The sequence below is a fragment of the Raphanus sativus genome, chromosome 3, assembly GCF_000801105.2.
Source record: "Raphanus sativus cultivar WK10039 chromosome 3, ASM80110v3, whole genome shotgun sequence".
NCBI classification, from domain to species: Eukaryota; Viridiplantae; Streptophyta; class Magnoliopsida; order Brassicales; family Brassicaceae; genus Raphanus; species Raphanus sativus.
This window is the reverse complement of record NC_079513.1, coordinates 11,962,612-11,973,749: the sequence shown is the minus strand read 5'-3', so window position 1 is coordinate 11,973,749 and position 11,138 is coordinate 11,962,612. Positions and strand designations below refer to the sequence as shown.

The following is an 11,138-nucleotide window of genomic DNA, read 5'->3' as shown; positions in this document are numbered from 1 at the left end:
ATTAGTTTTTTTACTAAAAATACCCCTTTCTTTAATAACATTGCATATTTCATTAAGGGCAATCAAGTAATATTAATAACACATCTATATTGGATCACTTTTTTAAAAATCCAGCCCATTGCTCACATCATCTCTTTTGAGCCATTTGGGCTGATTAACAAATCAGATTCAATTTTTATTTTTTTTCGGATCGGGTTCGAGTCGGATCTTTCCGGGTCCGGGTGGGTTCGGTTCTCATGCATAAGAACCTGAAAAATAACCAAATAACAAAAATATCTAAAACGAGTTCGGTTATTTATACTCAGAGTAACCAAAATATCCGATTCGGTTCAAATTTTTGTATCCAAATTACTCAAAAGTAACCAAAAGGAACAAAAAATATCCATTCTATACAGTTTTTTTGGGTAAACTTTTATCCAAACTATCATATTTTATCCAAAAATACTCAAAGTACTAAAAATGACTACTATAGTTAACTTATGATATTAATTTAAAATATTAAAATAATTATAAATATAATTATAACATATATTTTTAGATATATATTCACATTTCGGGTATCTTCGGGTACTCATTTGGTTCTCGGTTCGGATCGGGTTCGGATCGGTTCTTCGGATATAGCAATTTAGAATTCATTCGGATATTTACCCCGGGTCTGATCTGGTTCGGGACCCTGATTTTCGGGTCGGTTTTGGGTTGGTTCTTCGGATCCGGATATTGTGATCAGGCCTATACTCATTTAAAATGAAACACGATAAAGAAATATAAAAAGCTTAAGTCTTTTATAAAAAAACAAATATATGAAAATATGACATTTATTAAATATTTATCAATTTAAAAAAAAAGATAAAAGAAAATAAACCCGCATTTTAAAAGTGCGGGTCAAAATCTAGTTAATACCCTTATATTTGAAAAAGATAATTAAAATCCGGCTATTACTAATCTAAATGGGCCACCAAAGAACGGACGGAAAGCAACTCTGTTTTCTTTAATTAGACTTTCATTTATTTATTGGCAACCGAGCTGTAACCCATAGCCATTCAACGTTCTGTGACCTCTCTTCTCCTCCTTTCTTCGAGGAAAACAAAAAAAAAAAGAAAAGAACATTTCTAGGGTTTGTTCCAAATTCTTCGAATTCCAGATTGGGTTTTCGCCGGAGAGAAGACAGGAGAGAGGGTTTCGAAAAAAAGGGAAGATGAGAGGTTGTGATCTATTTGACCCTAAGACGACGGAGATGGATTCCACCAGTTTCTCTCGCGGCGACTCGTCACCCGGTGCTGATTTCGGTTTCGCTTTCAACGACAGCAACTTCTCCGACCGTTTGCTCCGAATCGAGATCCTCGGTGACGGTGATGAAGGTTGTTGCACGAGTATGGCCGATTGGGCTCGTCATCGCAAGAGGAGAAGAGAGGATCATAACAATGGCGTTGGTGGTACCTAAAAAGTTTTCACCTTTTTTTCTTTTATGAAAGATTGAATAATAATTTCGTAATTAATAATATGTTCTTTTTTTTTTTTTTGCATTGGTTTCAGACATTGTGGGTTGTCCTGAAGAGCAGATTATAACCGATGACAACCAACCTGATATGGATGATTGTTGTCCTGGTGGTGACGATCAAGGAGAGGCAATGTTGGAAGAGGCTCTATCAGGTGATGAGGATGCATCTAGTGAACGAAACTGGGGAATGGAGGACCATTCCACTGTTGTTAATGTTAAGGAACTTCATATTAGTTCTCCTATCCTGGCTGCTAAAAGTCCCTTTTTCTACAAGGTACCTTTCTATATCCTTATTGTTTCCTCTCATACAAACATAGGATAATAACGGTGTCTTTTTCTGTAGCTCTTCTCCAATGGAATGAGGGAATCAGCACAAAGACATGTAACCCTTAGAATTAGTGCTCAAGGTACCCCAATTTTTCATTGCTTCTTTTTTTTTTTGATTCTTTGTTATTAACTCAGTTACTGTTTTCACATGTGTTATTTTGTTTTCATGAAACGACACGTTGTTGATTTTTCTTTTTTTTTTAATGTTTATGGCAGAGGAAGGTGCTTTGATGGAGCTTTTAAACTTTATGTACAGCAGCTCTCTAACTGTCACAACAGCACCTGCTTTACTAGACGTGCTTATGGCTGCTGACATGTTTGAGGTTGCATCCTGCATGAGGTATTGCAGTAGACTTCTCCGCAACTTGCCTATGACCCCCGATTCCGCTTTGCTCTATCTTGACCTTCCCTCCACTGTTTTAATGGCTGAAGCTGTCCAACCTCTAACCGATGCTGCCAAGCAGTTCCTTGCCTCCCGCTACAAGGATATTACCAAGTAAAAGTCCAAGACTCCAAATGAATGTAATCGAATAATTCTTGTATTCATGCTTTACCATTCTTTGTACAGGTATCAAGAGGAGGTTATGGCCTTACCGTTGGCTGGAATCGAGGCGATACTATCGAGCGATGATCTCCAAATTGCTTCTGAGGACGCTGTTTATGATTTCGTGTTGAAATGGGCGAGGGGGAAGTACAGTTCACTGGAAGACCGTAGAAAGATTCTTGGTTCACGCCTTGCGCTCTGCATCCGCTTCCCATACATGACGTGCCGTAAACTCAAGAAGGTACTAACGTGCAGTGACTTTGAGCACGAAGTCGCATCGAAGCAGGTTCTAGAAGCGCTCTTCTTCAAAGCAGAAGCCCCGCACAGGCAACGCATTCTAGCCGCCGAAGGATCAGTCTCCACGAAGAACCGCCGTTTCATAGAGAGGGCTTACAAATACAGACCCGTCAAAGTCGTGGAGTTCGAGCTTCCTCGCTCGCAGTGCGTGGTGTACCTGGACTTGAAGCGGGAGGAGTGCGCGGGACTGTTCCCTTCGGGGAGAGTCTACTCTCAGGCTTTTCATTTAGGAGGTCAAGGCTTCTTCCTCTCGGCGCACTGCAACATGGACCAGCAGAGCTCGTTCCACTGCTTCGGGCTGTTCCTTGGGATGCAAGAGAAAGGAGCTGTGAGTTTCGGTGTGGACTATGAGTTCGCAGCTAGGCAGAAACCTTCGCAGGATTACTCGAGCAAATACAAAGGGACCTACACATTCACTGGTGGGAAAGCGGTTGGTTATAGAAACCTTTTTGCGATTCCTTGGACCTCGTTTATCGCTGAGGATAGTCAGTACTTCATCGATGGCGTTCTCCATCTCCGAGCTGAGCTCACCATTAACAGACCTTAACTGATCAAGTTTCCCTCTCCTCTTTTTGTTTGTCTTATCTCTCCATATATAAGTTTACGTTATCTCTTTGATGTAGCAGCTCTAAGTTTCTCTAACCATGAGTCCCTACGGAGAAAGTAAAGTTTTAAAAGTGAGCACTCTGTAAATTTGAATGAACGTATGGTACTATTTTTTGGGCCGTGAAAATGTAAATAAAGCTAGGCCTTAAAACGTATGAGTTTCTTTCTTTATATGTTTATCAAACATTAGTTGACTGAATCGGACTCTCTTCTACAAATTAATCAGATGACCTCACGTACAAAGACCATAGGAACGGTTAAGCTCTAGGAATTGAATCTAACAGCTTTGACAGGCCATCTGCAGGTGTGTTAGCATAAATGACTAAAACCAAAAAAAGAAAACATAAAAATATCTCAATACATACTTTATGTGAAAGTGTTTACCTCCTCCTCCTTACATGTGGAATCCTCAGGTATTATTATTATTAGTCAAAACAAAGACTCAATGCAAATATATTTGGAAGAGAACTCACTATTGGTGTTTTATTTTGCTCTTTAGTCTTTTTAGCATATGATGTCACCATATGGAACACCCTGCAGTTTACTTACCCTCATGGAGGAGGGGTTTACGCTCATGCCGGAATCCCCATGGTAAATAAATATCTCAAACAATCTCAAAGGTGACCTTTTATTTTTGAAAATTAAGTGGCTGACTTTATTGTTTATTAACAGGGATCACAACCTCAAGTTCAAAAGGGTCCACCTCTAACAACTGTAATTAAGCATGATAGCTAGTTTTCATTTTTCATCGTGTATTGTTTAATGGTTTTGCTCACTATAGAGTCCTTGTAAATGGCAGCCGGATGACGCCTTTGAACATGGACACTCCTACTAAATCTACAGGGAGCACAGAGAATGGACTGATGAAGAAGCTGAAAGAATTTGATGAGCTCGCAATGTCTCTGGGAAATGGTGATCCTCCTGAAAATGAACGTAAAACGCTCACGGAACAGCTCAGAAACAGATGGTTCAACTGATGGAAGTGATGGGAATACAACTGGGGTGATAATGTCTCTTGTAGTTGTAGTCCCCTTTTGTTTTCATTTGCATTGTGAAAAACCAAAACCTCAAATGGGTCCTAGGCTTCAGGTACCCAATGTGACACTTATTCTCTCTCTCTCTCTCTCTCTCTCATGTATCTTATGTTATATTTTTCTCTCATAAACATTTATATTGTTTATCCAGAACGAGAGAGAACTGAAACGGGAGCGAAGGAAACAGTCGAATAGAGAATCTGCTAGAAGATCAAGATTAAGAAAACAGGTTTGGTCATAGAAGAAAAAAAAAGAAAGTGAAGCTCTTTTTTCTTGGTTTGAATCTCACTTAAACATTTTAAAAAGGCTCTGATGAATCTTTCGTTTTCCTTCTGTTTTAAAAGGCTGAGACTGAAGAACTCGGTAGGAAAGTTGAAGCCTTGACGGCAGAGAACATGGTGTTAAGATCTGAACTAAACCAACGTAATGAGAAATCTGATAAACTACGAGGAGCAAATGCAACCTTGCTGGTAAGTTAGCATTTGAATAACCAATGGTTCTTGTCACTGCAAGAACCATATCCTTGAAAATGTTTCTTTTTTTTTCTTTTGGGTTGCAGAATAAACTGAAAAGTTCGGAACCAGAGAAGAGTGTGTCCGGTAATAAGAACTCAGGAACTGGAGACAATGAGTCTAACTCTACTAGCAAACTGCATCAACTGCTTGATACAAAGCCTCGAGCCGATGCTGTAGCAGTAGCAGCAGGCTGACGAATGTTCTATCATTAACACTTTTTTAGGATCGGTTTCTACTTAATTTGTCAACATTAACAAAGAAAACAAGTGTTGCTAATTTCCAGAAAACTTGGTAGGTAGTATAGAAGAGAGGGAGATTTGATCTCTTTTAGTTTTCTGTGAGTGAGGGAGAAACTTTAGTGTATTTTTGCACAAAATTTTAGTAATGCCTCTGTTTATCTGCTTCACATTGTTAAGGTACTGGTTGCAGTTTTTATAGTAAAACCACTTATTGTAAGCCAAGCTTTCTCGTAAAATGTAGCTTCAAATTGTCCATCAGGATGATCAGTAGTAGTTACAGGTTATGCGAGACTAGAAAACAAGATAAACACATATGACCAGTTGATTTTGGAAATTGAATTCTGAATTTCATGAAGTATATAATCATACATAGATGGTTGAGAAGTGGAGACATGGCAACAGAGTTTACTGGAACCTTTGTAATGTAAACTCTTAATAAGAGTCAATGTTCTCATGTCCCACATCTGTAACAAAAAACTCTTATAAAAAAAAATTCTCTATACACTAATATAAAATGTAGAAGCAGAACTCTCAAACAAAAGATACAACTACAAGAGAAAGAAAAGGAACACATAACATGCCTTTTCAGTTTCGTCAAGTAAACTTGTAATGAAATGAGAATCAACAGCTACTTTAAAGCGATCGATGTAATGGTCTTTCTTGAGATCCACTTCCTCACAGCCTCTTGTAGTATTTTTCTGACTCTATTATAAATCATTAAGTTTTAAACTTTTTTCCTAAGTAACTGTGTATGTTCAGTGATTCTAATTAACTCAAAGATTTTCCATATAAATATTACTATTATCAAATCTAATCCAACCTAATATATTCACCACTGTTCATGTTATCATGTATAACAGGTGAATCTGAAAAGAACAAAAAGGGAACGGTAAAATGTTGGAAGAAGAGTAAAAGAGGGACCAAAGCGTAAAAAAAACGGCGCGCGAGAGTTTCGGCTTCAAACGAATTCTCATCCTCACATCTCACGACAACACAGAACACAAAGTCTCTCTCTCTTCCAAAAAAACTCGAAATCTTTTAGAAACCAAGTTTTGATCTCCCCAATCATCATCATCATCACCTCTCTCTTTCTTTCTCCATTTCAAGATTTCTCCTCAGGTTATTAAAACAACCGTCTCTCTTATTCATCAAAATAGCTTTTGATTAGGTTTCAGGAGAACGTCGAAGAGAGGTGAATCAATCAATCAACAAAATGGCAGATAAACCGGTTCTTCAAAAACCACCAGGTTACAGAGATTCAAACATGGCCACTCCTTCTCCTCCTCCACCTCCCCGACAACAACAACAACAACAACAACCACCACCCATGAGAAAAACCGCCGGAGCGCCTTCTTCTTTCCGACCAAAGCGTAAACGCGGAAGCTGTTGTCGCACATGCTGCTGCTGCCTCTGCATTACCCTCGTCCTCCTCACCTTCCTCCTCTTAGTCGCTACCGCCGTCTTCTACCTCTGGTTCGATCCAAAGCTCCCGACTTTCAGCCTCGCTTCTTTCCGCCTCGACGGGTTCAAACTCACCCCCGACCCCGACGGCGCGTCTCTCTCCGCCACCGCCGTGGCGCGCGTGGAGATGAGGAACCCCAACACCAAACTCGTTTTTTACTACGGGAACACCGCCGTGGAGATGAGCGTCGGCAGCGGAAACGACGAGACGGGGATGGGAGAGACGACGGTTAGTGGGTTCCGACAAGGTCCGAAGAACTCGACGAGCGTGAAAGTGGAGACGTCGGTGAAGAACCAGCTCCTGGACATAGGATTGGCTAAGAGACTCTCGGCGAAGTTTCAGAGCAAAGATTTGGTGATGAACGTTGTGGCCAGGACGAAAGTTGGATTAGGTGTCGGAGGGATTAAGATCGGAATGCTCGCCGTTAATTTGAGATGCGGCGGCGTTAGCCTGAACAAGCTTGATACTGATTCACCTAAATGCATCCTCAATACACTCAAATGGTAAGATTAACAACAATCTAGATTGTTTATATTTTGTTGTGTTAGTTTAAATCCAAAGTTTGGGACTTTATGTGTTTAATATTGCAGGGTGAATTTACAGTAATGAGGAAGAAAGAATTCAAAAATGGTGGCGATCTAAAACCACTTCTCAAAAAAAAAAAATGGTGGCGATCTAACATTCGTATGGATATATGTAACTCTATTTGTAACGATACTGTAGATAAATATATATATGCCTTTACTATATTCTATTTTTCGTGTTATATAGATATATAACTTTTTGGGTATTTGACTACATTGAGGCGGACGCATATAGAAAGTGATTGGTTATATTTTTCGCGTGTGATAGATTTTTTGTTGGTGTAATATTTTGTTGTGTGTTTTGGAGGAAAACATGATGTAATTCAGTAATTGTAACGTGACGATTTTTTTTTAAGTGACAATGACTTGGTTACAAAGCATAAGGTTATAGATAGTAAGCATGTTCTCCAAGCATCCACCTTTGGTAGGACTGGGCAAAAAAACATGAATTAGAAGAACCGAACCGAATCTGATCTAAAAAAAATACTGAATTCAAATCGATATTGACTAAATATTTGAACGGATTCAAAATTTTAGAAAATGTTTAAAAACAAAACTAATTAGATATAAGACATATCCAAACACACTATTGGTGCATTGGTGCATATATAATAAAATAAAAAAATATTCAAAGAAGTATTATGTGCAAAACCTCAAACACCAAATAAACTGAAATATAGGGAGTATCATGCTTCAACTAGTATTGTGCAACTTCCTTGTTATCGCTTTGTCTACAAGGTTGGCCCTTAGGCTAAGATAGTCAGATTACTCTTTTGTCACTCCATTCTCTCTATTAATAGGCTAATGCACACCACATACATACTACATAGTTTATTATAGATTACAGTAGCGTTCCACTAAAAACGATTATTTTTAATTATATTTCACCTGAAGCTGTTATATAAACAACTACTCTGATTCATCATAGATTTGGTTATGGCCCCCAATTTTATTATAACAACTTAGTAAAGAAGATATTGTAAGTCGATATTAAAATATACATAATGACCCGACTTGGTCAAAATTTCAGTAAAATATAGAAAGAACTACAAAGCTAAATATCAGATAATTTTTTTTTTGTTAGGATACGAAAACGTATCTATAAAAAATAATGGAAAAAATTACAAATGTTAAGTGCTATAATCTATGAACATTATCATTTGAAGAAAAAATTGAATTTATGTATTTTTCCTTTTTCTTTTCCAGTGTTAAAGCTGAAAATGATTACAAATAAGGAAAAGAACTATAAGGGGTGCAATCACTTGTTCCCTATATGTTAAAATAAACACAGTGGACATTCGCAATAAGATGATATCACATTTATAACAACGTTCTTTCCCAAAGTTTTTTAATAACATTCCAAAAAATCATTAACATAGAATTCATAATGATCGTTTTGGGTCAAAAGCAGTGAGTGACAGACAGCACTGTGACCAAACTCATGTGCCAGAAGGCCCATTTCTTCTCACACGCACTTGAGGTATACGAACACACACATAAGTCTGGGATAGCTTGCTTGTAGACCAAGCTATGGAGCATTTATAAGAATTATACCCACATGTTTGATAGTGTGAGTTTCTTAATTAGAGAAGCGGCTAGTGAGTCGTTTCAAGCGCCACTAATCTATTTTTTAATTACTATCCATTTTTAAAAGAAAACATAATTATGGCGTGCCTCTATTGAAAAATGATATATTTGAAGATAGGAAATTTCCAAAAATCCACGTTTGAAAATCTCTGTGGTAAGAAAATATGAAAAAGCAAAAACAAACAACAATAAAAATGGAAAAAGCAGTAAATGGGGCGTGACTATATGTAAGATGGATGTTGACTCTTGTTTCTTTCTTCCTTCATCCAAAAAAATTAGTCTCTCCCTCTGTTTTGTCTAGCTTGTTCGTATTCTTCTCCGGTAGAAATGAGAAGCCGAGAGAGAAAGGTTAAGTACACGGTTCACCGGAAAACCACCCCTTTCAACGGTTTACCGAAGGTTGTGAGAATCACAGTGACTGACCCATTTGCAACTGATTCCTCCAGCGACGAGGAAAACGATAAGTCGGTAGCTCCGGCGACTAGAGTCAAACGTTACGTGGAAGAAGTTAGGTTCGAAGGAGCTGCGAAACGCGAAAAAACGGTTACAAAAGCGACAAACAAGGCGGCTGAGAACAACGGTGATGATGGAACGGTAAAGCCTGTCAAGTACAGAGGAGTGAGGCAACGACCGTGGGGTAAATACGCTGCGGAGATTCGCGATCCCTCCACGCGTACTCGACTCTGGCTTGGAACGTTTGCAACCGCGGAGGAAGCTGCTATTGGATACGACAGAGCCGCGATCCGACTCAAAGGACCTAAGGCGCTGACGAACTTTCTGACTCCTCCGGTGATCGACCTTGAAACGGTCTCTGGTTCCGAGTCGGCGAGGGAGTCTCGGTCCAACAGCATATGTTCTCCTACTTCTGTTCTCCGGTTTGATCGCAACGAAGAAACAGAGTACAGAACAGAGGAGCCTGTCAAGCTCTCATTGGCCGAGTCAAAGGACGCCGCGAGTTCTTCCTTGTCGGATCCTCTTTTCTTGTCTGATCTGTTTGGTGTCGGAGATTGTTTATGGGATTCAGAAATTACCACTGACAACTTGTTTATAGACGAAATCCAGACCTTACCGAACATCACCACCAACACAATCTCTAGTGAATATCTGGATAGTTTTCCATTAAGCGTGATCGGGGATTTAAGCTCTTGCTCGTGGGATGTCGATGAGTTTTTCAAAGATCAATGGTTGGATTGAGTGAGATATCTTTTCAGGATTTTATTTTTTATATTTTTTTCGAGTGATGAGTTTTTGGATGATAACGAGTGATGTTTGGTCGTCAATTTTCATTTTCCCGGTAGACCAACTTGGACGGCTCCCATCTGCTGGAAAGTAATGTAAACGGATTCTATATCCTTATTGAATTTTTTTTTTTTGTATTTGCGAGTAAATATAGTATTAGACGTTAAGATGTGGAAGCATTTATTGAATTGGGAAGATTTTGGAAAGGTTTTGTATTGTTTTGAATTTTCTGTGTGTTTGTCACTATGCAAGAAAGCAGTATATACTATATAGACCGTATTGAGTATATTTATTTAATTAATGCAAACCTTTGTCTTTTGTTCATTCGCATGAATCTCACAAGTGGGGTTTGTGTGACATGACACATTTTCATACATAAAAGACATCAAATCAAAATCGTCTCTTAGCAATAAATAAGAGAAACAAAATTTACAATAATAATATGTTAGAGCATGTTTATAGGCATATCTTAGGTCTTATCTTAGTATTAAATATCATTAAAAGAATTAAAATAAAGGAAGAAGTAAGATAACATATCTCTTAATTAAGATGTTTTTAACACATATCTTAGTGACATGTGTCACTATGTTATTTAAAGATGTTTAATTTAATAAATAAATTTTATTTTTTAAAAAAAATATTTAATTTACATTTAATATCTTTAAGTGTTAAGAACTTTAATTAAAGAAACTACCTATAAATGATAATAATTAAATGTATCTTACTAATGTATCTTAGCTTAATAATAATAATTAAAAAAACATTAAAACCCACTTAAAATACAATTAGTGTATCTACCTATAAACATGCTCTTAGATCCTAACTATATGAAGAGTTAAAGACTAAACAACTCAATATATAATTTAAACATTCTGTTAGAAGATTTACATATGAATTATGAAGACTAAACAACCATCTTGCTGTGTTAATTTCTTTTTAAATGCATGGGCGTATAGCTTTTTTTGGCACTGGTGTCAGAGCAACTATGCCCATTAATGTGAAGAACCAACTCATAGAATCATATGGAACCCTACAAATTGTCTCCACTTTAACAACCTTCTCAATTTCAATGACAACCAATTACTACACTTTTTTCTTCTTCTTATATTAAATTTTTTTTTTCTGTTTTCTTCTCGGGTGAAATTCTATGTTCACCGCTAAAAAAATAGCCAATAAAAATTCACCAAATTCTATTCTACTTATGAA

General features: G+C 37.7%; 4 protein-coding genes across 5 annotated transcripts; all 4 read left to right on the top strand.

Moving 5' to 3' along the window:
• The first annotated feature begins 1,024 nt into the window (after positions 1-1,024).
• LOC108836560 (BTB/POZ domain-containing protein At2g46260) lies at positions 1,025-3,425 on the top strand. Of its 2 annotated transcripts, none has more exons than XM_057004471.1 (5): positions 1,025-1,430; positions 1,534-1,772; positions 1,842-1,905; positions 2,042-2,321; positions 2,394-3,425. In XM_057004471.1, the coding sequence occupies exons 1-5, from the start codon at positions 1,196-1,198 to the stop codon at positions 3,211-3,213; spliced, it is 1,638 nt and encodes a 545-aa protein (XP_056860451.1). In that variant the 5' UTR covers positions 1,025-1,195; the 3' UTR covers positions 3,214-3,425. The 2 variants fall into 2 exon arrangements, with proteins under 2 accessions (XP_056860451.1, XP_018465207.1); XM_018609705.2 differs by having other exon boundaries at positions 1,027-1,433.
• A 123-nt stretch (positions 3,426-3,548) lies between these two features.
• On the top strand, positions 3,549-5,228 carry LOC130508975 (G-box-binding factor 3-like). Its single transcript, XM_057004472.1, has 6 exons — positions 3,549-3,863; positions 3,945-3,986; positions 4,072-4,361; positions 4,458-4,535; positions 4,651-4,776; positions 4,866-5,228. Exons 3-6 carry the CDS (start codon positions 4,158-4,160, stop codon positions 5,013-5,015), a joined length of 558 nt encoding a protein of 185 aa, XP_056860452.1. The 5' UTR covers positions 3,549-3,863; positions 3,945-3,986; positions 4,072-4,157; the 3' UTR covers positions 5,016-5,228.
• An 838-nt stretch (positions 5,229-6,066) lies between these two features.
• Positions 6,067-7,130, top strand: LOC108836563 (NDR1/HIN1-like protein 6). The gene has a single exon (XM_018609707.2). The coding sequence runs from the start codon at positions 6,274-6,276 to the stop codon at positions 7,027-7,029; it is 756 nt and encodes a 251-aa protein (XP_018465209.1). The 5' UTR covers positions 6,067-6,273; the 3' UTR covers positions 7,030-7,130.
• Positions 7,131-8,914: 1,784 nt separating this feature from the next.
• On the top strand, positions 8,915-10,202 carry LOC108836562 (ethylene-responsive transcription factor CRF5-like). The gene has a single exon (XM_018609706.2). The coding sequence runs from the start codon at positions 9,021-9,023 to the stop codon at positions 9,885-9,887; it is 867 nt and encodes a 288-aa protein (XP_018465208.1). The 5' UTR covers positions 8,915-9,020; the 3' UTR covers positions 9,888-10,202.
• The last annotated feature ends 936 nt before the right edge of the window (positions 10,203-11,138 follow it).

What these genes read in the sequence shown, in the direction of transcription:
- LOC108836560 (XM_018609705.2), top strand. Translation starts at nt 1,196, where the DNA reads ATGAGAGGTTGTGATCTATTTGACCCTAAGACGACGGAGATGGATTCC. An exon ending in AAAGTCCCTTTTTCTACAAG is followed by an intron (nt 1,773 to 1,841) that starts GTACCTTTCTAT and finishes CTTTTTCTGTAG; the next exon opens with CTCTTCTCCAATGGAATGAG. An exon ending in CCTTAGAATTAGTGCTCAAG is followed by an intron (nt 1,906 to 2,041) that starts GTACCCCAATTT and finishes TGTTTATGGCAG; the next exon opens with AGGAAGGTGCTTTGATGGAG.
- LOC130508975 (XM_057004472.1), top strand. Translation starts at nt 4,158, where the DNA reads ATGAGCTCGCAATGTCTCTGGGAAATGGTGATCCTCCTGAAAATGAAC. An exon ending in GATCAAGATTAAGAAAACAG is followed by an intron (nt 4,536 to 4,650) that starts GTTTGGTCATAG and finishes CTGTTTTAAAAG; the next exon opens with GCTGAGACTGAAGAACTCGG. An exon ending in GAGCAAATGCAACCTTGCTG is followed by an intron (nt 4,777 to 4,865) that starts GTAAGTTAGCAT and finishes TTTGGGTTGCAG; the next exon opens with AATAAACTGAAAAGTTCGGA.
- LOC108836563 (XM_018609707.2), top strand. Translation starts at nt 6,274, where the DNA reads ATGGCAGATAAACCGGTTCTTCAAAAACCACCAGGTTACAGAGATTCA.
- LOC108836562 (XM_018609706.2), top strand. Translation starts at nt 9,021, where the DNA reads ATGAGAAGCCGAGAGAGAAAGGTTAAGTACACGGTTCACCGGAAAACC.